Source organism: Felis catus, chromosome A1 (genome assembly GCF_018350175.1).
Source record: "Felis catus isolate Fca126 chromosome A1, F.catus_Fca126_mat1.0, whole genome shotgun sequence".
NCBI classification, from domain to species: Eukaryota; Metazoa; Chordata; class Mammalia; order Carnivora; family Felidae; genus Felis; species Felis catus.
In genome coordinates, this window is record NC_058368.1 from 197315548 (window position 1) to 197342559 (window position 27012).

General features: G+C 47.3%; 1 protein-coding gene, 1 non-coding gene and 1 pseudogene across 5 annotated transcripts in view; 2 read left to right on the plus strand and 1 right to left on the minus strand.

The window, feature by feature from the left end:
• SH3TC2 (SH3 domain and tetratricopeptide repeats 2) overlaps positions 1-27012 on the plus strand; it is an 88056-nt gene that overhangs the window by 19141 nt on the left and 41903 nt on the right. Inside the window, exons 1-2 of one of the 4 annotated variants that reach the window (XM_019810918.3) lie at positions 11048-11532; positions 26906-27004. In XM_019810918.3, the coding sequence (XP_019666477.2) occupies positions 26995-27004 (10 nt within the window). In that variant the 5' untranslated portion in view covers positions 11048-11532; positions 26906-26994. Of the gene's footprint in view, positions 1-11047; positions 11533-17956; positions 18139-26905; positions 27005-27012 lie in introns of those variants that run through there. The other 3 variants (XM_006928011.5, XM_003981410.6, XM_045037106.1) reach the window with 3 other exon arrangements.
• LOC101088464 lies at positions 348-3642 on the plus strand (annotated as a pseudogene).
• LOC111556926 lies at positions 15026-15129 on the minus strand. Its single transcript, XR_002736626.2, has one exon. It is a non-coding gene; the product is annotated as a U6 spliceosomal RNA (small nuclear RNA).

The following is a 27012-nucleotide window of genomic DNA, read 5'->3' on the forward strand; positions in this document are numbered from 1 at the left end:
GAATGTTCCTCATCATTCTCCCTGTGAATACCATCTCTTTGAGCCTCTCCTGTGCAAGTTCTATCAGATGCCACCGGGCATCTCCTTCCATCTTCCATCCTGCTTGGTTAATTCTTTCATTTTCTGGTTTCTCCCTGCCACATTCTGAGTGATTTCTGCAGATCTGTGTTTGGGCTCACTAATTTTTTCCTCTGCTGTGCTGAATCTTTTTTTTTTTTTTTAACGTTTTATTTATTTTTGGGACAGAGAAAGACAGAGCATGAACGGGGGAGGGGCAGAGAGAGAGGGAGACACAGAATCGGAAGCAGGCTCCAGGCTCTGAGGCATCAGCCCAGAGCCTGACGCGGGGCTCGAACCCACGGACCGCGAGATCGTGACCTGGCTGAAGTCGGACGCTTAACCGACTGCGCCACCCAGGCGCCCCTACTGAATCTTTTATTTAACTTACCCGGTGAGTCCTTCTACGCAGTGCCTTTGTGTTTTGTTTCCAGGGCTTCGATTTTGTTATTTATCAAATCTGTCTGTACCTTTTCCCATAATACTCTATTGCTTCATTATGGTTCCTAATTTTAAAAATCTCTTAAATTACTTTGACTTGCCTATTCTTTCATTTCTAGCTCTATTATTTCCCATTCTTTCAATGCTGATTTACTGTCTGGTTGCAGCTGCCGGGTTTCTCTCTCATTAGTTAACTTCCTTGTGTGATGAGTATCTCTCTGTGATCTACAGTTGACCCTTGAACAATGCAGGGGTTAGAAATGCTGACCCCGAGCACAGTTGGAAATCTGTGTGTAACTTTTGACTCCCCCCAGAATTAATTACTAACGCCAACTGTTAATCAGAACTGTTACTGATAACATAAATAGGCATTAATGCATATTTTCTATGTTATATGTATTATATACTGTATTCTTCTAATAAAGTAAGCTGGAGAAAAGAAAATGTAATTGAGACAGTCATCAAGAAGGAGAAATGGTGGCTCTAGGAATGAGCAGCGATTCAGCTGGCAGAGGGAGCATTGAGGAAGCATTTATGACCTTCTACAGTGAGGTGAAACAAATAGAAAAGACAGATTCAGTTCTAACACCCAAAAGTCAGATTGAAAGATCGACCTGCCCTGTTTCTTCCTGCTTCAATTTGAACCCATTTGAGGTTCTTCAGATCGATCCTGAAGTGACAGATGAAGGAATAAAAAAGACATTTTGACAGTTATCCATATTGGTGCATCCTGACAAAAATTAAGATGATGCTGATAGCACAAAAGGCTTTTGAAGCTGTGGACGAAGCTTACAAGTTGCTCCTGCATCAGGAGCAAAGGAAGAGGACCCTGGATATAAATCAAGCAGGAAAAGAATACATAGGACACACTGGGAGAGAGTGAAACAAGCAATCAAAGGAGAAACGAAACCTACAAATGTGGAGGAGGGGGATCCTGAGCTGTTCAAACAAACAGTGTATAAACAGACAGCCACACGCTTTGCTGAGCTGGAAATTGAAAGGCAAGAGAGAGGAGCGCGAGCACCCGCGAGAGGTGCAGGAAAGGAAGTAACGGGGAGAAAAGATAGAAGCTGGAGAAAAAGCCAAGTGAGAAAGGGAGTGGCAGGCAACTTTGAGGAAAGTGAAGATGACCGTGTGGACAGCTGGCGAACCTTGCAAGCATATGCAAAGGGGATTAAAGAAAAGAAATACCGGGCTGCCCTGATTTTACTTTCAGTAAAAATGGAGCAGTGTGAACCACAGAATCTTTCCCCAACTGTCTCCCATCCTACTTTGAAAGACTCAATTCTTTTTTCTCATTTCCATACCAACATAGAGTAGATTTGCTTTTTAGTCCACTTTGTTTTCAATCCAATTTAGTATCAATCAGAGTCATTCCTTTGTACATTGAAATAAGGGGCTCGGGTTAAAAAGAAACCATCACCCCCTCCCCACCCCTAGACCCACCAGGATTGGAAGGCGTCACCACTGGTGTTGCCTTCTCTTTCCATCTTCTTTAAGGTCATCTTTTGTATTTTACTGAATTGTGACGGTTAGAAACTTTGTGTATAGTTTGTGGAAATCATCCCATTAAACGTACTGAGTAAAAAAAAAGAAACTCATGAGGAAGAGAAAAAACATGGACAGTACTGTCCTGTATTTATCAAAAAAATCTGTGTGTAAGTGGACCTGGGCAGTTCAAACCCATGTTACTCAAGGGCAAAGTACTCTGAACTACTCTTTAACATTAAAAAAAAAAAAAAAAAAAAAGGCTTCTCATTAACCCTACACTGTGAAAGAGTAGTTTTGTGATTGTTTCTGTTATCTCCTTAGAGAATTAACATCCAGGGGCTAGTTTTTGTCACTAACTCCCCTGATTGGGATTCCTACAGACCTCAGGGTAAATTCAGATCCTGTATCTTCCTACAGAGCCGGCCTGGGTATTTGATTTTTTCCACACAAGCCCTCAGATAGACACACAGCTTCTTTAGGGGGTCCTTGGAAGGTGGAAGGAAGTCTTCTAATTCCTTTTTGATGAAATAGCAACACTTTCAGACTTCAAGCTATATGCGCGGAGCGCCTTTCCAGGTCCCCCGCTTGACCTAGGCCCAAAGTCATCTTTAGTAAGGAGGAAGGGGAATTAGAAGGCCAGCCCCAGCTCCAAGGACTCATGTTTTCACTGACACCTCACCCCAGAGTCGCCATGGCACCTGCTCTCATCTATTCGCAGGGCTTTGATTTCTGTGCTTGTTTCTGGATCCTAAGGATTTGTCCTTATTATCTTTGTCGTCTTTTTATTCCACCTGAACCTTTAGTGATTCTGTTTGTCTTCTGGCTTTCTTTCTTTCTTTCCTCCCCATGGACCAATGTGGGTTATTTATCTAAGCCACCTCCTGCCATAAGCGAAGGCATGGAAGGTCAGTATCCTGGACATCATTTGATACAAGTGAGGAAGGTAAGCTTAGGGTCTCATGTATTTTTCTGGTCCACGGGCAGAGTCATGGTCCAGACCAGTGCTGTGGTCCCCAACTGGGTAGCGGTCTGGGTTCTCTTTGTTAATCTCCACAGCTGCTGGGAGGTGAATTCACGCCAGAGTTACGGAATAGAGTATGATTACCATCTCCCCAGGGAAAGGGCTTGGTGACGTACGTGGGTCGTGCCGTCTGTGAGGTGACTTCAGGAGGACGTTCGGCGTGCTTGCTCCCAGGCCAAGGAGCCCTACAAAGTAGGTGAGGGCTTTCCATGTGACAGCTGAGCCCTCTGCGTCGTGGGCCCCACTCGGCATGGAAGTCCTCAGCTGTGCCCCGGCCTGACCTGGCAGCCCAGAAACCCAGGACCCAGCCGCCACCATTTTCAACCTCTGTCTCCTGATTTTCTTATCGGACTTTTTCAAACAGGGTCATGTGAGCTGTGGGGAAGGGTCATTTGCCGGGATACTGACACCTTCCTCGCTCTGAACCCTGCCCTCTACCCTGCTTTAAACAAGGAAGCTCTTCTTGTGCCCTGCTGTACAACAGTAGCCTCGCTGTGTGACCCTGGCAAGAACTTCAGTCTTGTGTACCTCAGTTTCTTCATCTGTAAAAAAGGAACAATAGCAGTGCTGCCTCACCGGATTGTTGTGAGGGTGAATAAGATTCATAAAGATTTTCTTTGTTGTTGATTATGGAGCTCCAAGTTACATTTCTGTTTAAAACAATGATTCTGGGGGCGCCTGGGTGGCTCAGTCGTTTAAGCGGCCGACTTCGGCTCAGGTCATGATCTCGCGGTCCATGGGTTCGAGCCCCGCGTCGGGCTCTGTGCTGACCGCTCAGAGCCTGGAGCCTGTTTCAGATTCTGTGTCTCCCTCTCTCTGACCCTCCCCCGTTCATGCTCTGTCTCTCTCTGTCTCAAAAATAAATAAATGTTAAAAAAAAAAAAAAAGAAAACAATGATTTTGAACTAAAAAAAAAAAATAATGTCCTTTTAAAATCTAGATGAGGCTTTAAAAACTATATAGATACACTCTAGACTGGGTATTTTCTAAAAGAACTTCTGGTTTGAAAGATTCTTTACCTCTATGCTAATTCTACCAGCAGGAAAGTTAATTTGAGCCAAGTTTGGCTAGCAAAGTTGGTTTTAGCCAAGCTTGGCTTATGCCTGCCAGGGTGGGCATAAAGTTCTCTATTGTTTATGATTATTTTCCTCCAGCCCCCTGACATTCCTCCAGCCCCACTTCCCATCCCATAGCAATTCTTAGCTTTTCTTAATGACTCACAATGAGCTTGTTGTAACAGTTGTACAAGCTTCCTTCGGACTAGAGTCAGCCTGGCTTCATGGTTCGTCAACGTTGTGTCTCCTGCCCCTAGACTTTTTGCTGAAATGGCCTAACTGTAAAGAAATTGTATCTCATGGATCCTCTTTAACCTTTACATTTATGGTAACCTCTTCGACACTTCCTATGGAAGTGGGGACGATGTAGTCTCACAAAGGATGGGGTTAAGGAAAGGGCTTTGCTTTGTCTCTTAAGAGCAACAGGTATGAGGAGGGGCATTTTTCGCCTCGACTCCACCTACTCGGCAGTTGTTCAGGCCAGCTCCTCACGGATGAGCTGCTGATGGCTCTACTTACTTGGGAGCATGATCGTATTATGAATCAAATGAGATTATGAGCCAGGATTCAGCCATGAAGAATGAGGGTTGATGGCCTCCTACCACATCCCAGGGGGAAGTGCAAAAGTGGCAGGGCTGAGGCCTTGCACGGACATCCCTCTCCCCCCCCACCCTCCTTGGGCCTGAATTCATTTTCAGTGACGGGGTGAGATGGTCTCTGTAGGTTTAGGAAAGTGACAGAAAATTGGAGTGGGCCTGTTTCTCTCTAGGCTACTCACATTGCTATATCATCTGCCTGCCAGCTGACTGGACGTTCCTAGTATCTTCGGAAGGCCCACGCTCCCCAAGATCAATAGGGTCTTTTTCAAGTACGAATAGTGTTGTTCCAGTCCTACCCATGGATTTGGAGCTGTGGTTATAACTGAGTTGATGACTTAGAAAATAGTAGATTGATACAGTTGGTACAACAAATCCAGGGCTATGTAGAGCATGTCGTCTTATATTTTGTGGAAGCAGGGAGAATAATAAGCCAGGCCTGCCCAGCCTCTTCACTGTACCGAGGTTTGAGAATATAATGTGGTTGAGGGGTCCCTCAGTAAAAGAAGGCTGTGATGATTTTTGCTCAGCCAGGGAGGTTGGTGACCACCTTAGCTTACCCTGGAGCTCACAGCACAGTCTCAGCAGCAACTTGGGCATTCTGATATTTGACAGAGGATGCCCAGAGCCAGTTGAGGGATATTATATATATTATGCCCAAGACAGGGCAGCAGGGAAAGTGTGGGCTCTTTCTCCCCCAGTTGCTTTAAGGGCCCAAATTGGACACTTTCTTCAGAAGGTCTCCAGCTGCCTTATTACCAAAATGAATCAGAGCCTCATTAGTTAAAGGCAATACTACATTTCCATTACCGTGAGTTGATTTGTGTAATAGTGCGAGGTAAGGATTCAACTTCATTCTTCTGCATGTGGCCATGCAGTTCTCCCAGCACCATTTGTTGAAAGACTAATTTTTCCTCCATTGATTTGGTCCCCTTGTGGAAAATCAATTGACATGGGTTTATTTCCGGACTCTCAATTCTGTTGCAATGATCTATCCTTATATCAGTAATGCACTGTTTGATTACCATTCCTTTATAGTAAGTTTTGAAATCAGGAAGTGTAAAATTGACAACTTTACCCTTTGTTTTCTTTTTTTTTTTTTAATTTTTTTAAATGTTTATTTATTTTTGAGACAGAGAGAGACAGAGCATGAACGGGGGAGGGTCAGAAAGAGGGAGACACAGAATCTGAAACAGGCTCCAGGCTCTGAGCTGTCAGTACAGAGCCCGACGTGGGGCTCAAACTCACTGGACCGCGAGATCATGACCTGAGCCGAAGTCGGCCGCTTAACCGACTGAGCCACCCAGGCGCCCCTACCCTTTGTTTTCAAGACCGTTTGGCTATGCGGGGTTCCTAAGTTTCCATATGGATGTTAGTGTCAGCTTGTCAGTTTCTGGAAAGGAAGCTGCTGGGATTTTGATAGAGATTACATTGAATATCTAGATTAGTCTGGGGAGTCTTGCCATCTTAATAGTATTAAATCTTCCAAATCCATGAACATGAAATGTTGTCCTTCACTGAGATCTACAATTTATTTCAGTGATGTTTTGTAGCTCCCAGAGTTTAGGTTTTGCCCTTCTTTTGTTGAACATATTTCTAAGTATTTTATTATTTTTGATGCTATTGTAAATTGAATTGTTTTCTTAATTTCATTTTTGGACTGTTCATCGTTAATGCAGAGAAAAAAATTGATGTTTGTATATTGTTCTTATATCCTGCAACCTTGCTAAACTCCTCTAGTCTAATGGTTTTTAAAAATTGGATTCTTTATGATTTTCGACATATAAGATCATGTCCCTTTAGAGTGGGGATAGTTTCCAACTTAAACACTTTTCATTTCATTTTTTTTCACCCCATTTGCCTTTAAGTACTCCAATCTTCCAACCTCACTTATCACCTGGGGGTGAAAAGGCATTCCAGTTCTGTATCGTCAGGTGCCGTCTCTCCTTCTGCCATCCCCTCTGAGTCTGGGCTGTAGACTCTGGCTTTGAAAGCAAGTGGACTAGTAGGCCCAGGTCAGAGCAGGAAGGAGCAGAGGGTAGTGGGGAGGATGGGAGGGCACGAGCACCCCATCCTGCAGCTCCCTCAGACCCAAATGCCTGGTAGGAGCAGGGCTGGAGCCCCAGCTCACATACACCCCGGACTACGCCCACGGCTGGAGAGCCCAAACAGGGCGTGGAGCACAGAGAGGCAGGGCAGGGGCAGCACCCAGGGCTGGGGCTCTGCAGGGCAGTGTATCCTGCCCAGGCTTGAAACAGTGACAGGCCTCAGGATCCATCTTTTTGCCAATGTCAGGAGCCAAAGGCCCCTGCCTGAGCCCCTGCGACTGGTTCATGAATCCCGGTCCTCTTCTAGAGTCTTGTATTCCAAGATGAGCAAAATGAAATAGGGGAGTTCGACCTCCCCCGTGCAGGCCCACAGGGCGGCTGCACTGGGTGGGTGTCCGGGTCTGGGGGCACGGCTGCTAGCTGCTGCCACCTACTGGACACGCCCGTGCATGTCCAGGCTGAGCCGTGCCTGGGTTTCTTCCTGGGTCTCGGGGTGTAATGCAGGGATGGAAGTGTCCTTTGTGTCCTGGGACCAACAAGGGGGGTGTTTGAGCACTTGTTTGCTTTTCCTTGGTGCTGAGGTCTAGGGGCTAGACAATGACAGGAAAATAAACCCATCATTGGGAGGGGCTTGGTATGGTAGAGTCAAATACTAGGTGTAGTGCGTCCATATGAAGCGGTCCATGCACTTTCACTGCCTTTATCATCATTCACCTACATCTACCCATACGACAAGCCCATCCTCTCTCCTCTCACGCAGGCCTGCTGGACCTTCCCACAGTTTGTTCCTGACAGCGTTTCCCTGCCTGGGAATGTGGGGTGAGCTCTGTTGCCATGAGGATTTCAGGGTGTGGTCCTTCCTCTGGGCCAATTACAACGATGCTAAATGAGGCTGGCCTGTGTCCCTGTTTCCATCTCCTTGCGGGGAAGTACTCAGATAAAGACCAGGAGAACAGGCTTCGGGCTTTCCTGCCCCGTCTCCATGCCTTCTCTTGCAAAGGCAGTAAGAATTTAAGCCTGCCTCTTCATTTCACAGTCTTGTGAGGGTCTGAATGCAGGTGCTTTCAAAGCAGCGTGACTTCACATTTGAAGGCGACGTGCTTCTGTTTCCTTTCCCTTTATTCCAGGCTGCGATTAATCTCCCTCCAGTTGTGTGGACTCAGCTTAAAGAAACACATTCCGTGCTGCCCAGCACTTCACAATGAACAAAACGCTTCCAAGGATCTTTCTAATTTTCTCTTCGCAACCGCTTTGTCAAGCCCTGGAGGTAGGAGTGACCTTCCCGCTTGATAGCGGATGCACCCCGCCCTCGAACCATCTGCTGAGAGGCTGAGCAGAGGCAGCATCAGGGTTGAATGTGTCTAGAATCCTTTTCACCTTGCCCAGCTGGGTGCTGGCTTTTAGGAGAGACCACTGAACCCTAGACCGTCGAAAAGTCTCGAATAACTTCTATTGGGAAAACAGTCTTCTTCTCCCTGCATAATTATGAGGACATGAAGAAAAGGGTTAATAGAAATAAAAATCTACACCCATGAGGATGTTCACAACAATTGGTGGCCTCCAGGAAGGTGCAGGAGGAAGCCACGGGGCTCTGCTGGGAAAGTCGTCAGAGGAGAAGTACCTTGGCTCGTTCCTCTCAGGGAATGGAATCGAGATCTGGGGAAGCAGAGGATCCCTTTGTTTAGAAATTTGTTTTGAACTTTGTTTCGATTCCAGGAAGCGAGACTAAAAACTCTCACCTAGAAACAGGAAAATGTTAGAAATCCACGTGGCTCAGCCATTGGGGCTCACTTGCTCTGCCTCTAGTGAGAGGAAAGAGGAACCCTTTCAGCCCTGAAAGGGCCCTCACCTTTCACAGGCTGCTGCCAGGGCTGTCCTCACAAAGTCTCTTCCACAAGAGTTACAATTTCTTTTTAACGTTTGTGTATTTTTGAAGGAGAGAGAGAGAGAGACGCACACACACAGAACATGAGCGGGGGAGGGGCAGAGAGAGGGGGAGACACAGAATCCGAAGCAGGCTCCAGGCTCTGGACTGTCAGCACAGAGCCCAATGCGGGGCTCGAACTCACAAACTGCGAGATCTCACAAACTGTGACCTGAGCCGAAGTCGGACGCTTAATCGACTGAGCTACCCAGGCGCCCCGTTTTTTAATCTTTTTAAACACTCATTTTTGAGAGATAGAGAGACAGAGTGTGAGTGCGGGAGGGGCAGAGAGAGAGGGAAACACAGAATCCGAAACCGGCTCCAGGCCCTGGGCTGTCAGCACAGAGCCCAATGTGGGGCTCGAACTCACGGACTGTGAGATCATGACCTGAGCCAAAGTTGGATGCTTAACTGACTGAACCACCCAGGTGCCCCGAGAGTTCCAATCTTTTTAACCCAAAGCTACAGTCACAAGTCAAGCGCAACAGGCCAGGTCAAGAGATGTCATTCTCACAACGTGGGCTAAGTCCCGGGCAGAGAGAGAAGCAGTGAGCAAATGAGTATATATGATAATGTATATAATATGATCCTATATAGGATCATATGTGTGTATATAATCTTCCTTACAGAAATGGGATCGCATATACACATGTCTAGGATGTAGAGCCAAAGTTCATGGGATACTGCAAAGGGCCTGTGGTTGCCTTCAGGGAGGGCACTGGGCTTTGGTTAGGAGCAAAGTGGTTTGAAGGTGGTGTCGACTTTTCCAGATGTATAGGACTGTCACCTTGATAACACCGTTTCAAACTGAATAGGCGGGCTTCCTGCGGATCAGTACTTTCCTCACCACCCTCTACATGGGCTCCGTTTCACCCTCCACCACTATAAACGCCGTCTCTGAAATTCTCCGCTGCAGCCTCCGCCTTTTCACTTTCCCGCTCCCTGAAATCACCCCAAGCTGCTGGATTTTCTCCGTATGACCTCGGGACATGGGGATTTATCTCCTTTCATCCCCCTTGGCCTCCTCATCCAGCCTGACTCCAAGGTGGCCCATTTCAGTGACCATCTCACCAGCCCCCTGACACCTCTGCTTTGCCGGCTCTGAACTGTTGTGTGCTGTCCCTGCTCTGTCCTGAGGCTCCCGGAAGAGAGACATACACTGTCATGACTGGGCCCCTGCAGACTTTTAACAGCCGCCCCGCCTGCCCCTCACTGGGCCCAGCAGCCCTCTCATTCCTTGGCAATCAGCGTCTCACTATGCTACCCCCGTGGGCCCCTTTATTCTCCTCCTCCCTGGTTATACTGTGGCCTTCACCCACGGGCTACTCCAAATGCACAGCTCATCCCTCCGTACTCTCATCCCACCTCAGAGGAACGCCGTGCACACTCTCAAGGCCATCCCAGTTCTCCTCCTTCTGAACTCTTTTTTTTTTTCTTTAAAGTTTTAAATGTTTTATTTATTTTTGAGAGAGAGACAGAGTGCAGGTGGGAGAGGGGCAGAGAAGAGGGAGACACAGAATTGGAAGCAGGCTCCAGGCTCCGAGCTGTCAGCACAAAGCCTGGCTCGAACCCATGAACTGTGAGATCAGGACCTGAGCTGAAGTCGGTTGCTTCACTGACTGAGCCACCCAGGCACCGCCCCCCCCCACCCCGTTCTGGACTCTTCCACATCAGTGTTCTTCTTCCTTCCGCATCTTTAGTCTACTCCTCTCTAGTCCTATTGGTGTGAAGCAGAGCTCTATTCTGGGCTTAGTTTGATTAAATTGCTGCTTTCCCCCCAATGCCTGAGGAAACAGAAGGCATGTGTGGTGCATGTTGTGGAGTCTGCCTGGATCCCCACCTATCACGACTGGCCCACTCCGTCCCCCAGTGGCTGGCGGCTTTCGTGGTTGACAGCTCTCAGCTGAGTCCCCCTCTGGAGCTTGCCTAGAATGGAAGAGTGCCTTCTCCAGTTCATACCCTCCCTCCCCACGCCCCGGGTCAGCCTGCCCTCAATGACTGGCCATTACGAGGATGTAGCCGGTCCAGTGACTAGTCATTATCAGGTACCCTTGTCCCAGGAAGACTCTGCAGGGCCTGCCTACTCCCGAGCTCCCTGTAGGAACCCGCCGAGGACTCTGTTGCGTGTGCTTCGCAGGCCACTCCATCCTCTGCCTTGTCCTGTTTTTCCACACCCCCACCCACAGGGATCCTGTGAGCAGAACGCCATACGCTTCCTGCCTGCGAATCTTCTTCTCAGAGTCTGCCTCTTGGGCACTGACCTGCTGCAGCAGGCTTTTCAGATTGGGGGAGGAAAAATCGATCGATGTGCAGATTGGTTTCATCTGCTTGGAACATCGAGCCCAGCCTGAGAAAATTCAGCTCCTGGGTTCAGTCCAAGCTACGTTTGGATTACGTAGCTTAAAACAAACTCAGTTGTGCAAATACAAGTTGCGAGAGATTCGGTCAGGCAGCTGTTTGGAAAACAACTAAGAGTTTCCATGATTTTTTAGTTCATCCGTTCATTCATTCATTCACTCATTCACTTAAGAGTGCCTATCCCATGCCAGGCACCATGTTGCACGGTGGGAAGGGGGCAGCAGGAACGTGAACACTCCGATTTAGGACTACAATCTCCAAAGTAAATACACAGGGGGCAGAAATAGGAATAAAAGGAATAGGTGGGCAGACGCCTGGGGAGTCAGAGGTGAGGAACTGAGGGGTCCGTGGGGTCGTGCTCCCATCCCGTGCTAAGTGAAGTCTCCAGACTTTGAAGGACCAGCTGCGGGGGAGTTCTGACGGCCTCGACTCTCCAAGTGTGGTCCAAAGAGCAGCACACAGGCACCGCAGGCAAGCCCCACTGGAACTTCTCACCCCTTCGTGGACCCAGGATCAGGACCTGCATCTTGCCAGTTCCCAGGTATTTTCGTTTCCTCTGGCTGCTGTAACAAATGATGAACTTAGGGGCTTCAAATAACACAGCTTTCTAGTCTCAGAGTTCTGGAGGTCAGAAGTCCGAAGCGGGTCTCCCGGGGCTAAAATCAGGGCGGTGTTCCTCTTGGAAGTTCTAGGGGAGAATCCGTCCCATGTCTTTTGGCTTCCCACATTCCCCGTCTCAAGGCCCCATCTTCCATCTACAACCAGCATGGTAGCAGTATCTTTAAATTGCTTTCTCTGATTCTGACCTCTGGCTTCTGGGTTTCTTCTTCTGAGTCTGACCTTCCTACTTCCCTTGTGATTACATCTGGTCAACCCAAACAACGTCCCTTTCTCGAATTCCTTAACTTAAACCTATCCACCAGGTCCCTCTAGCCACGTAAGGTAACAGAGTCACAGGTTCTGGGGACTAAGACATCTTTGGGGGGCGTTATTCTTCCCAGATGCCAGATCATTAATGTCCATATTCCAGTTTGAGAAGCCCTGGTCCATTGTATGTAAATGGTTTCCTTTCCTGCTTTCCCTGGATGTTCACGTATTGTTGAAACCTTTTAAGTGAAGTGCACGTATGATAAATTTGTTTTGCTTGTTTGCTCAACCTCTGGGCATATGTGGTTCTGTGGAGGTTAAGATAATTCTGATCTTTATTACTGCACAGATGTTGCTTGAGGGAGGGGTTGGGGGTTGGGATGCTGTGGATACGTGTCTGGTTTATATCCTCCCGGCTGTCTTAAGTGGTGAAGCCTCCAGTATGTGCTGCTGCTGGCTGGAATGTTTGAGAAAAGCCATCTCTGTCAATTGCTAGCTGCAAGACCTTGGAGAAGTCACCTGACTTTGCTCACACAACCCTTTCGTTGCTTATAAAATGGCGCGTCCAACTCCTGTGTTATTAAGATTGAGGATTTAATCAATAGGGAACCCCTGAACAACTGTAAGTCATTTTTTTTTTTTTTTGGTTATTTATGGATGCTGAAGCTTGCAGATGAAAGGGACCCTCTCGCAGTCTTTTCATTGGAAGAGCTAGACTTCCTGCATGTGCTGCCCCCTTGTGGTTAAGGCTTTTAATTCACTTTGGTGTATATCAGAGATGAAGAGGAGACCTGAGGGGACATTTAGATCCCTGAAATCTACACCTGGGCCTGTCCCTTATCCCTGCAAAAGAAACCCCTGGAGAATTATTTGCTGACATCTGAAAGCACATCAGAATTACCTGGAATGGGTCTAGTCAGAGATTCTGATTCACTAGGGCTGGGTAAGATCTAGGCATCTGAATTTTGATAAATCTCTCTAAATGGATAGAATATGAACTACTCTTATGACTCCTTTTGGCTGATGTAAGCTTGGGTTCTATTAACAGAAGTACAATACATGAAACAAAGGAGGGGACAGGGCCTCAGAGCTGTGTATAGACAGCTGGCTGGAGATCTGGGGACTCCACTTCCAAAGGAACTTGAACAAAGTCATCCCGGGAACAAGACCCGAATGGGTGGGGACCCAAAGCAACATTACATAAGGAATGCAAGGAAAGCACCAAAGGGAAAATGGTTGACTTTTCCAACGTCACCCAATGAAATTTATCAATGAAAACACCTAGATGGGTACCTGGGTGGCTCAGTCCATTAAGGGTCTGGCTCTTGATTTCAGCTCAGGTCATGATCTCACCATTTGTGGGATCAAGCCCCACATCGGGCTCTACACTGACAGCATGGAGCCTGCTTGGCGCGCTCTCGCTCTCTCTCTCTCTCTCTCTCTCTCTCTCTCTGCCTCTCCTCTGCTCATGCATGCACACACCCTCTCTAAAACAAAACCCCAAACCCAAAACAAAACACCTAGAAAAGGAAAGAGACACACATTTCCTTTTTTTTAATTTTAATTTTTTTCTTGACACAGAGAGAGCACATGCACACGTGTGCGTGTGCTCAAGCATAAGCGGGGGAGGGGCAGAGAGAGAAGGAGAGAGAATCTCAAGCAGGCTCCACACTCAGCTTGGAGCCTGACTGGGGCTTGATCTCACGACTGTGAAATCATGCCCTGAGTCAAAATCAAGAGTCGGGTGCTTAACCGACCCAGTCACCCAGGTGCCCCTCCTTTTGCTTGCAACAGATTCGCTAGATCACAAAGGCCAAATATCTTAATGACGAAAATGGTTGACCGTGGGATTTCATTCTTCTTTCTTAAGTAAACTGCTTGCAAAATTCGTGTCTATCAAAAATGTCGGCAAGTCAAGGAGTACGGAGAGAAATACAGCTAGGGTGACTAGGCTGGATGCCTTTGTCTGAGGTAATGAAAGGAATCTTCCTGATGATCTGAAGACAGCAAGACCCAGTTTCACTTGGATGCATTTCCTTGTAGACTTTCTGATTGGAACTCTGAGATTTTGTCTCTATCACGGCTGATAGGCACATTCTACTCACCAACGATGCCTCCTCAGAGTCTAGACTCATGGAAAACATGCCAAACACCAGCGTAACAGTGATCGCGCACACACACGTGCACGTGCAAGATTTGCACAAGTAAACAACCCACCTATAAACCCCATTTTAAGTCCTCACAACCGTTTTATGAGGGAGAACTTTTTTGTGATCTCCACGTAACTATTACTATCGTTGTTATTTAGAAAGGAGGGACTATGCCAAGCAATATACAACTTGAAAATGGCAGAGCCAGGATTCGAACTTTGGTCTTCTGACCACAAAGCGAAGGCCCAAACGGACCTCTGAGAGGTACGAACACACCGGAGTGGAGGCTGTCCTAGCAAGCTGCCCAAACTGGGTGGCTTAACACAACAGAGATGTTATCGTCTCATAGTTCTGAGGGCTGGAAGTCCCAAATCAAGGGGTCTGCGTGGCTGTGCCCCCTCTGAAGCCTGCAGGGAGAATCATCCCTTGCCTCTTTCTGGCCTCCGGTGGTTTGTTGGCAAATCCCGGGCGGTCCTGGGCTTGTGGATGCGTAACTCTACTACCCTAGTTGTTGCAGACGCTTCTGCTTGTGATGTCTTCACGGGGTGTTCTTTTTATAAGGACACCAGTCATATTGGCTCAGGGGCCGACCCTACTCCAGAATGAACTCAACTTAAATCATTATATCTACAACAATCCTAATTTGAAATAAAGTCACGTTCTGAGGCACTGGGGGGTTCAGTCTGCAGTATATCATTTTTTGGAGGGGGCAGAATACCACCCGTGACACAGTCTTTCAGTTTTTCTCTTGAACTATATAGTTCCCAAGTGTATATCTTATTAGCCCGACCAGATTGTAAGTTTCCCGAGGGAAACAAATTCAGTTTTACCTCAGAAGGGTCCAACTGGCTGCTCGTGGGTTGGATTTGGCTGGCAGCCATGTTTGTCTGCTCCAAAGTACTGGCCTATGCACGGTGCTTTGGAAGAGTTTCTGACTTGGTTTGGGAACACTAATTTTTTTAATACTTACAGTGTTATATCAGTTTCCAGTGAACAACATAATGATTCAACAATCCCACGCAATCCTCAAAACACGCGAATTTGTGTGTCATCCTTGCATAGGGGCCATGCCGATCTCTGTATCCTTCCAATTTTAGTACATGGGCTGCTGAAGCAAGCCTAGTTTGTGACCATTAAAAAGTTTGGGAACTTCACCTGACAATCTCGATGTCTGGTTTCCGTGACAAATCAGAATGTCTGGCCATATGCCAGAGGAACATGGCCCCTCACTCTTTGTTGCCTGGAGCCTAGCAGGGGCTTCTTAGATGGGGCAGTGACTTTTCTCGCACCACAGATATATTTATACCTTATTGATTCTGCTTCTCCGGAGAACCTCGGTTAATATACTCTTCACTCTGAAATACGTGTCTAATGCCTAAGCTTCTCTTAACCTGTCACTCTGGTTCAAGCCATCATTATCTCTCTCCTGGATGTTGTAATTGCTGCATACCTGGAATCCCAGCTCTAGCCTGTTTTTCAAGGAGAAGCCAGGTGACCCTTTAAAAGCATAAGTCCATCATGAGACGCCTCTATTTAGTATCCTCCATTGTCTCCCATGTCACTCGCAGGAGAAGCTTAAGTCCTTTGATGGCCTTCAAGGTCCTGTGCAATCTGGCCTCCACCTGCTTTCTCTAACCTCATCCCTACACCCTGCCCTGCCTCATGGACTCCGACCACACATGCTTTTCCTTTCACTTGCCACCCATGTTCCAGCCTCAGGGCCTTTGCACCTGCTGCTTTCTCTGTCTGGAAAGCCCTTTGTTCAGGTTCATTCATTTGAGTTACCCAGACACAGAAGACCACTGGTTTCGTGCATCTCAAGAGAAGCAATGACTTTTTCCAGAACGGACTTGCCAAAATGTGTGTCTCAGCTGCCTGCCACAGGGTGTCATCTGGGACAGACGGGCTTCCTTTGGTTAGTCTTGGTCATTTACAATTTCCGATCACTGTTGTTGCACTTGTGTAAGAATGGCATGTAGGCAAGTCGAGGAGAAGTGATAAGTCTGAGCATTTGTCGTCATGTGCCAGTTAAGCCATGGTTTCTTTTCACTGTCTGATTCTCATGTACCTCCCAAAGTTTGAGTGACAGCTTTCTTTTTTTCTTAATTTTTTTTTAATCTTTATTTTTGAGAGAGAGAGAGAGAGAGAGACAGAGTGCGAGTAGGGGAGGAACGGAGAGAGGGAGACACAGAATCCAAAACAGGCTTCAGGCTCCGAGCTGTCAGCACAAAACCCGATGCGGGGCTCAAACTCAGAAACCGTGAGATCACGACCTGAGCTGAAGTCAGACGCTTAACCGACTGACTGAGCCACCCAGGCGCCCCTCGAGTGACAACTTTCTAAAGAAACTCTAGTTCTTTTATCTTAGGCCCAAGAGAACACTGCTAAAACGCTACAACACTGCTTTGATGAAGGACAAGGCATGGGATATGATGGGAAGTGGCTACTTTACACAGATGTGCACAGAGACAACATGCCCCACGGTAGCACTGTGATCTGAGAGACCCTGTCCCTCTGGCCTCCCTGCCCCCGCCTCAGCCCTCTTCTCTTGGGCCTTCTATCGTGGCCAGAAAGCTCTGAGGGTTCCCTATCAGATCATCTAATCATTTTTCATTGCAGTTGTGGAAGGAGCTCGTGTATTGGAGAAATGAAGCTCCTTAGCTGTGGAAGCGATTAGATCTGGCTCCAGTCCTCAATCTGACATTCATAGATGGTGGGGCTTTGGACAAGTTGTCCGCCCCTCTTTATGAGTTTCCTCACTTACGGAAGAGAGCTGGTAGTGCCTATGTTATGGGGCTGCTACGGGATTTAAATGAGGTAATATATGGTGAGTGGCTGGTCCGTGGCAAAGTCAGTTGACTATGAGTCAAGACGAGTCAGCATTGAAACCGAAGCCCAACCCTGCCACCTGGGGCTGAGCTGGTGTGTGCAATAGACACTCGTGACCACACCAGTGAGACTGACCCCCGGGCTAGCCTGCACACTGTCACCTCCGTGCCCCTCCCAGAATATAAACGCGGCCAGGCCACCTCCCTCCTTAAAATGCTCGTGAGGCTGACCTGCACGGAGCCCGCACGCCAGTGGTTGGGATGCTGCCTCCTCTCGGCTGCACCTCCTCCCTCTTATGGTCACTCACCACTGAACTTTGTGCGAGGCATTAAGAAAATAAGTAATTAGCGAGCCTTGAGCTTGGATGTTAGGTCAGTCGTGCCTCTGCCGATCTTGTTGACATTGAACCATAGTTTTTCGGCCTCCTTGGGAAGATGTCATGGAAGGTTTTCTGTACTGCATCTGATTCTGTACCGGCTGCAAACTCTGCTTTGTCCCCAAAGGAAAAGAGGCTGGTCTGGTGGGAGCAGGTTTTTGTGCATACCTGTAACCTTACCATACCTGGTCCTCTGTCTTCTCGTCTGTAAGGTGCTGGGCTCCATCAGGCGATTTCCCAGGTTCCTCCTGACTTTAGGAGTAGGGGCTGGGGTTCTGCACGCACCCCCCTGCCCCCCCCCATGAGGGGTTGGCTCCCTGATGCTCTTGGGGCCGAGGTGAGACGCTGCGCCCACAGCTCCGGTGTCGCCCAGATCGCTCAGGGAGGTGTTTGCAGAGAGAGGCCGGGTGGGGATCACTTGCTCATTGGCAGGCAAGTCCGTGAGGGCCAAGGCAGTCAGGGGGAAACCAAGCACAGCAGCCTTGCTTCCTGGGATGCTCCCTGCCCTCCTCCCCCACCCCGGCCGCCCCCACAGGAACCAAACTGTGTATCTCAATCCTAGAATGTGAGGAATGTGCCAGAGCCTGCTAGGCATGGAGCAATCTGCAGAGAGGCAGGGAGGAGCTCTGCTCCCTGGTCAGAGGCCTGACAGAGCCAGGACTATGGGTCCTGAGGGCTGGGCTGCCCCTCCCACCCTCCCTGGGCCTCCTGCTGCAGCTGGATATCAAAGGCTGCTTTGTGCACCGAACTGGGGTTTGGTCCTTCGTGTGCCAGGGAGGAGGCGGGAGGAGGGACACCGCTGGGAGGCTGTCCCCTCCCAGCTCTTCTGGCTGGTGTTCCCAGGGGCCTTGGCCTGGGGAGGATGATGCACACATGGGTGGCTGCTTCTGTATTCCCGGGGAGCCGAGTCTGTCCTGGGGCCCAGGTGAGTCTCCTGGGGGGGCCCGGGCCCGTGGCTTGGCTGAGGTGGTTGGTCCAGGGAAGGCTCAGGGATCTGCTGGGTTGGGGAAGTTGCTTTCCCCGAGACGGGGAGATGGCCGTGCTTTCTGGCTCCCTCTCCTCCGTCCCTCATTCAGTATTTGCCGTTCCGATTTTGTGAGAAGGGAGTTGAGCCTGGGAAGCTTCTACTTTTCCTGAAGGGAGAGGCTTTGAGCTCGCTCTGTGGGGAGCCAGAGCGGCTCTTGGCTGCCGCTTGCAGGGTGTGACTAACCCCTTCCGTCCTTTCTTCCCAGGATTCCCTAGGTCAGGAAGAAACCTCAGGGCAGCCAGTCTCTGGGGCCCATGCGTGGTCACAAATTTGGCCTCCGTCCCACAACCCTATTTGCATCAGGGTCGCTGTTACCTGAGAAAAACAGGCAATTTCCTGCCTCCTACCTATTACAGAGTGATATATTTTTTTTAAGTTTGTTTATTTACTTTGAGAGAGAGAGAGAGAACTGGGGGGAGGGGCAGAGATAGAGAGAGAGAGAGAGAGAGAGAGAGAATTCCAAGCAGGCTCTGCACTGTCATGGCAGAGCCCGATGTGGGGCTCAAATTCACAAACTCGAGCTCATGATCTGAAGAGAAATCAAGAGTCAAACACTTAACCGACTGAGCCACCCAGGTGCCCCGATTTCTTTCTTTCTTTTTCTTTCTCTCTCTTTCTTTCTTTTCTTTCTTTCTTTCTCTCTTTCTTTCCCATTCTTTCTTTCTCTCTCTCTTTTTCTTTCTTTCTTTCTTTCTTTCTTTCTTTCTTTCTTTCTTTCTTTCTTTCTTTCTTTCCTCTCTCTTTCTCTTTCTTTCTTTCTTTCTTTCTTTCTTTCTTTCTTTCCCTCTTTCTTTCTCCCCCCCCCCCCCCCCTTTCTTGGTACATCTTGAGACCATGGAGAGTTGTTGCTCTGTGAAATTGTCAAGTCATCTGAGACTTGACATTAGGTGACCAACCATCCCAGTTTGCCTGGGCCCGAGGGCTTTCTCAGGATGCAGTCAGTGCTAAACGCAGGACAGTCCCAGGCAACCAGCGTGGTTAAGTCACCCCAACGCAAGCTTCTTGCTTCTTTTCAGAGCAAGGCCAAGGTGGGGCCCTGCCATCTGGGGTATGGCATTTATCAGGATGTGTGGCAGCTTTGAGGGAAGCTGGCAGAGTCAGGGAGGACTTACTTGGGAAATAAGAGAGCACCATGCCAAGGAATCATTCCTAACCCTTGTTAGGATTCCATGTCTTCCAGAAGTACCACGTGATTCCTTGGAAGGGGAGCCCAGGAGGACCCCGAGCCAAGGCAAACAAATTCCCAAATGATGCCCGTAGCACAAAAGACATGATCTTTAGCTGTGAAAACATTTTGTTTCTCCAGACTTCTAAGGTTTATAAACTGTTCGGATCCTTCCCCTAAGTCCTGCTGCCATTGTACCCCATGGGAACAGACAGTGAACGGAGTGTGGGGGCACAGGAAGGATCACTGGTCCGCAAGCCAGTGATCCAGAGCTGACTCAGCCTACCTTTAACTGGGCAGGCATCATCAGGGTTAATCGCCTGGTCTTTGAGGCCAAAGCATCCGGGTTTGATCTTGGTTCTTTGACTTGCCTTAGCAATTTACTCAACCTCTCTGTTTCAGTTTCCTTGTCTATAGGTTTGTGATGTAATTATGCATTCCCCAGAGAGCTGTGGTAGGGATTAAGCCTACGTGTGAAACACTTAAACCGACCTGGCACACGGTTAATTAAGCACAAGAAATTAAGCACATATGGATTACATTTCTATGACCCTAACGTACCAAGCTCTCTCTCTAGGTCTTTGTTTGCTCATCTATAAGATGAGGCGTTGTAGGCTCGGCCTGCAAAGGAGCCCTAGGGAGCTCTGCTCCTGCTCTCTGACCCTCAGGTTCAGCTGGAGCAGCTCTGCCTCTGTCTGACACCCTGTCCTCAGCCCAAGATTTCAGGTACAAGAGTTCTGTGGCCCCAAACCAACCGACACTGAAGAAAGCATCCTCAGAGTTCTTAGGACCTTATTGACCAGATATTTTATTGTTTCACCTGAATTGTGACGTCAGTAAGTGGTTGGGATCCTGAATCCACTAGTTCGCCAAGAGTCAACCTGCTATGTACTTTATTGAGGCTTTTCGTGCCATTTTCCAAACTGTTTTCTGTGCTTGTCGGGGACTTTCCCTAGGGAGGATGATATGGCTGTTGTAGGTCTGAGGACTGTTGATATAAACATCGCCTTTTCGGCCCCCCATTTATCCCGGAAACATGGAACAAGGTATGCGACACATCCTGGAGCGACTCTGTAGTTCTGTGACTTTGGGCAAGTCTCTTGCACTCTTCAAACCTTGGTTTCCCATCTGTAACCTGGATCTAATGGTACATCCATCATACGGAATTTTTGGTGAGGATTAAATCAGCTAACTCATCTCATGGGTTAAGTACAGGGGCTGGGTTCCGATAACCCCTCAGTAATTGTGGGCTGTTTTCTTGTTCACTAGAAAAGGCTATTCCCACAACCCTTGTCCCTAACTCCTGGCTCCACAGTGGCCCTGTTTCTGGCTGCTTCTGCCATGACAGCTGTTTAAAGGGGAGCAAAGAGCAAAGGCCAACAGTCCTCAGGGTGAGGGAGGCAGGAAAGGAGAAGGCTCTTGGTAGCACTGAGCTCTGGACCGATGCCTCGCCGGCTTGCTGGGGTGTCACACAGTGAGGAGTGTTGGCTCTGGCGACCCCAGGTGATATGTATTCTCACACATGGGCTCTGCCTGAAGCGTCTGTTCCCTGGGACGTTTCTCATTTCCTCACAAAGATCTCCCAATTGCACATGCTGGTTCTGGTCAATTGCCGTCTTGTCTGACTTCCTGGACCCTTGGGTACTCTCGCCACAGTTTAATAAATTATAGTTGCTCCCTTAGGAGCCCGGAGCAAGTCATGTCAAAGTTCATCAATCTAAAAGCTCCTAGCACTGCCCCCTTGCCTTCAACACATTCTTGAAGAAATTTGGCAGCCTTACACTCTGAAACGGAGGATGTGAGAGAGAACATTTGCCTACGTTGATCATTGGTGGTTTTAACTTTCAACATTTTTGGTAGACGTGAATCATGAGTATAATAATAGGAAATTGAGGGAGAATGCTGCCAATAGTAAATGATGCTTCGTATTTGAACTTTAAAAAGCTTGTGAGGCATTTCGAACTTACTCATAATAGAGAATATCAGAACAATAAACCAACCGTCTAGCTTTAGCATGTTTTGAACATTATACCATATTAGCTTCAGAATATCTTTATTTTATTCTCTTACTTAAAAAAAAAAACGTTGCAGACACAAGTAGGGTCCCCTGGTAGTTCTCTCCTAGTCTCATTTCCCTCCCCCTCTCTCTCCCTAAAGTTAATTACTTTCATTAATTCAGCGGTTTCGTGCTTTTAGTACATGTCCATGTACCCGTAATCATTGCAAAGAATTTCTTCTGCAGATTTTGATACTTAAACAAGATGATAGCATCGTGCAACTTCTTTTTTCCCTCTTCCTCAACATTAGGATTGGAGCTATGTCCGTGGAGATAGATGTAGCTGTAGTTCTAATTTGATACTTGCCCCAACCAGGGCAGAGTAGGCTTACATCATAAAAACTTCCGGTGCTGTGACTGTCAGGTCAAAGAAGGAAAAAGTACGTAGGTGGGGGGAAGAAAGCACGCAGGGCCACACTTGCTTCTTAAAGTCGGGGTGGTGGGTAAGAGCAAGGAGGGGAGAAGTAAGCACAGATGCTTTTGTCCAGCAAGTTTCTGGAAGGGAGATGCTTCCAGATTAGAGACTTCAGAGCCCTGAATTCCCAGTTAGGGTTAAGGTAATGGTGGCAGCGAGGTCCGCCGCCAGTGATCTGGATGGCCTCTGACTCTGCTGCTAACTCGCTATGTGACCTTGGTAAAAATCACTGCTCCTCTTTGGGCCTTAGGTTCTCCACGATAAAATGAGGAGTAGAGCTACATCATCTCTCAGATCCCTCTATCTATTCGTTTTTCTATCATGATTGTCTCTTCCTTACTTTTACCCTTCGTATTCAATTCGTCAAGATGCTTTCTCTTTCCTTACTGGATTCACTGTATTCCTTCACTTCTCATCTGCCCAGATCACAGTCCACAGTCTCACGCTTTATGTTCCCTATTGCCATTCAAGCTGGCCTCCCCGCCTTTTGCCTTTTCTTCTCCCTGTCCTTCTTGTGCTACCCCCCAAGGTAGAGTTTCCAATTTTGTTTTGCCATCCCCAGGCTCAAGGTTCCCTTCATGGCTCCCTATTGCTCGCTGTTTCTATTCTGCATTTCTCTCCCTCTCCTAGCCCTACCATATCTATCAATTTTAGCCCCATGATCACTGACTTCTCTGGTATGTAACGACTGGTTTCTCTTCTCTCATGTGTATGCAAAGCTCATTCCCCCTTATCCTACTGATCTCTTTGCTGATAGCCTTGCTATCACTAAACCTAACAAGAGAATGAAAAAGAAACTGCAGACTTGGAAATAATACATGAAAACCATGTATCTGATACTTGTATCCAGAACATAAAAAAAAAACCAAACCCTTTATAACTCAGTGATAAGAAGGTAAATAACCTAATTAAATGGAGCAAAAAGTTTATGAAGATACTTTCGTTCAGAAAATATATGGATGGTTGGGAATGCACACTGGTGCAGCCACTCCGGAAAACAGTATGGAGGTTCCTCAAAAAACTAAAAAGGGAACTACCCTACGACCCAACAATTGCACTACGAGGCATTTATCCAAGGGATACAGGTGTGCTGTTTCAAAGGGACACATGCACCCCCATGTTTATAGCAGCACTATCAACAATAGCCAAAGTATGGAAAGAGCCCAAATGTCCATCAATGGATGAATGGATAAAGAAGATATGGTGTATATATATATATATATACAATGGAGTATTACTCGGCAATCAAAAAGAATGAAATCTTGGGTGGGAGGGAGGGGAGGGTGGGTGATGGGTACTGAGGAGGGCACCTTTTGGGATGAGCACTGGGTGTTGTATGGAAACCAATTTGACAATAAACTTCATATATTGAAAAGAAAAGAATGAAATCTTGCCATCTGCAACTACGTGGATAGAACTGGAGGGCATTATGCTAAGTGAAATTAGTCAGAGAAAGACAAAAATCATATGACTTCACTCATATGAGGACTTTAAGAGACAAAACAGATGAACATAAGGAAAGGGAAACAAAAACAATATAAAAACAAGGAGGGGTACAAAACAGAAGAGACTCATAAATATGGAGAACAAACTGAGGGTTACTGGAAGGGTTGTGGGAAGGGGGATGGGCTAAATGGGTAAGGGGCACTAAGGAATCTACTCCTGAAATTATTGTTGCACTATATGCTAACTAACTTGGATGTAAATTTAAAAAAAATAAGATTAAAAAAATTGTTTAAAGCAAAAAAAAAATAAAAATAAAAATAAAATCATGAATGGGGGAAAAAAAGAAAATATATGGATGGCCAATAAGAACATAAAAATGTTCAACACCATTAGTTATTGAGGAAATGTAAATTGAAACAATGAGATAAAACTGCACACCTATGGAAAGGCTAAATTCAAAAAGAAGATAGTATCAAGTGTTGGTGAGGGTATGGAGCAACTGGAACTCTCTCACACTGCTGATAGGAATGCAAAATGGTGGCCATGAACTTACTCCTTCGAGATGGACTTACCTCACAGGCATTCAACATCCTTAGGCTGTTGTTTCTTTGCATGCAGTCTTACAATCAGGACAAAGCTTGCTGGAACCAGGTGCAAATGAATAAATTTGACAATGTGGGGATGCTGGTGGCCAGAGAAGAACAAATTCCCATAGAGGGGCAGCAACCACTGGGCTCCGGCTGACTGCTGTCACATGAGGGCCCTGAGCTACAGATCTTCCAGTTTTCAAAGCGAAGCCAAGCATCTAGGCTATGTAGAATATCCCAGTTTCTTTTTTTTTCAATGATCAATATATGTTTTACTTTATTTTATTTTTATTTATTTTTTTATACAATTTGTTGTCCAATTGGTTTCCATACAACACCCAGTGCTCATCCCAACAGGTGCCCTCCTCAATGCCCATCACCCACTTTCCCCTCTCCCCACCCCACCCCCCATCCACCCTCAGTTTGTTCTCAGTATTTAAGAGTCTCTTATGGTTTGCCTCCTTCCCTCTCTGAGAGTATCCCAGTTTCTTTTTTTTTTTTTTTAATTTTTTTTTCAACGTTTATTTATTTTTTTGGGGACAGAGAGAGACAGAGCATGAACGGGGGAGGGGCAGAGAGAGAGGGAGACACAGAATCAGAAACAGGCTCCAGGCTCTGAGCCATCAGCCCAGAGCCTGACGCGGGGCTCGAATTCACGGACCGCGAGATCGTGACCTGGCTGAAGTCGGACGCTTAACCGACTGCGCCACCCAGGCGCCCCAGTATCCCAGTTTCTAAATGATGTCAATGAATTCAAATTTAAACTTTAAAAAATTCACTGTTCTGGGGGTTGGGAGGAGGAAAAGAAAAGAGACGACCAAAAAAAGAACAAAAAAAGAAAAAAAGATGCTTGTGGGTTTGTTATAGCCTCTGGCCTCTAGTCAATCAGTTTTCAGTGTCTCAGAGTAGGGAAGCAGGCCGCCACTCCAAGTGTTTTCCTGGGACCAGCAGGAGCTCCACTAGGGAGCACATTAGACAGGCAGAACCGTAGGCTTTCAACCTAGTTGAGACAATCTAAATTTTATCAATATCCCCAGGCAATTCATACACACATTCAAGTTTGAGAAGCACCAGTCTAGGTGTATGGTTCCCAACACCGGGCCAGATTAGAATCACTTGGAGAACTTAAAAGAATGTCTATGACTGGGCTGCACTAGGAAGCAAGTAAGTCAGCATATCTGGAGATGTGGCCTAGGCACTGCTATTTTTAAAAACCCATCTGAGTGATTCAAGTGGGCAGTCAGAGTTGAGAAACATTAACTTAGATCAGTCTGACATTTATGAGTGGCAAAGTGAAGCCTTGGAAAATGGATGGGTGAAATGTCTTGCCCAAGGTCATTAGCTAGGGTGTGGGAGAATCTGATTTGTGCTCAACCTCTTATCTCACGATTCCCAAGCCTGTGGCTTTTTGCCACTGTTACCTTTGGTTCCTGGGAGCAGAACCACAAAATACTCCTGTTCAATGATAGCTCGATAGCTCATGACTGCCAGCCTTCCAGCTAAGTTGCTTTCAGCACTGAATGCCTAACAAGATGGACTGGATGAAAGGCTGTGAGCTGATGGGCCCCTCCTTCTGCCTATTCAAACCCAAATCCATTTCATTCTCCCTATACATCACCCCCAAAGGTGCTAACTGCTCCTGCTATGAAGAAATGGAAGGTCCTCCACCTGGGCCTCAAAACCTTGCTGCATAGGCAGGGAATGGAGGCCAAGACCCCTGGCAGCAGTGTGAGAATCTGGATTCGGCACCAATCAGCAGTGAGTGGATGGAGTGTGATTGCTGGTCCCTTATCACTCTTGGGCTGCATCAGTAGAAGAACAGGTCCAGAATGGGAAGCTGGTAGGTCTACTTGAGTCTGACCTAGCACAGTTTTACAGTTGAAGAAACTGGGAGAATTAACTGAGTGCCTCCCACAGAGTGGTTGAGCCAAGATTCCTAACCCCTCTTTCCAGGAGAAGGTAGTGCTCATAATATGCTGATCCCATGGGATAGTCCTTGAGCAGTTTCGCGGTCAAGGGAACAGAGTAACCACACAAGTAATGTGTCAGTGAGTTCTCTTGTGTTTTTGGGATACCACGAAGGAGGCCCACATTTCCCAGTGATACTTGTGAAATGTCCTTCTGTTCTTTTAGAACCATTGCCCCATGCTTTATGGCTGTATTCGCTTCTCTTTTCAACTCTCTGCCATCAAAATAGCCTCCTTCCTAACCCTAGCCTATGCCATGACCCTCTTTGTTCTCCTTTCACTCCAATTCTACAGCTGTGAAGACAGGAACATTTTGGAGATCTCATACAGGACTCTAGTGGGCAGACAGTCTGGGGACCATCGTACATTTCAGGTCCATGACGACCATGCATGCCTCAGTCATCTCCCTAATGACACCACTCTGTCTTGCTCTGCTCTAACACTTCTGTGATCCACCCATGGACCTCAGATCTATAATGACCTTGACGGCTCAACACAGAATGAGCATCTTCAGGGTACTCAGCCAGGGGACCCAGTCTGACGTGTGAGCACGAATCTGTTCTGTTTGTTTATTAAAAAAAATTTTTTTTTAATGTTTATTTATTTTTGAGGCAGAGAGAGACAGAGCATGAGCAGGGGAGGGTCAGAGAGAGAGGGAGACACAGAATCTGAAGCGGGCTCCAGGCTCCGAGCTGTCAGCACAGAGCCCGACGCGGGGCTCGAACTCACAGAGCGTGAGATCATGACCTGAGCCGAAGTCGGAAGCTCAACCGACTGAGCCACCCAGGCGCCCCTGTTTATTTTAAATAAAACAGGGGCACCCAGGCCACTGCAGGATTGAGGGAACATGTGTGACAGGTCTTTGATAACAGTTGAGTACTAAATAATTACAAGGTAATGGTGCAAGCAGTGAGAATTCTTCCATGCCACCAGCCCTGGAGAAAAAATTGTCACTTGACAAGGACTTACAGTCCATGCTTCTGTCTTGCTTACACCCACACAAATGATCTTTCACTTGCTCTCCTCCAGGTAAAGAAACTCCTTCCAAGGATCCAACCATATCGAGTGAGGTTATAGCCTCATCTGAAGACAAGGAAAAATGTTTCCTGTCCCAGAATATGACTCCAGGTATTTAA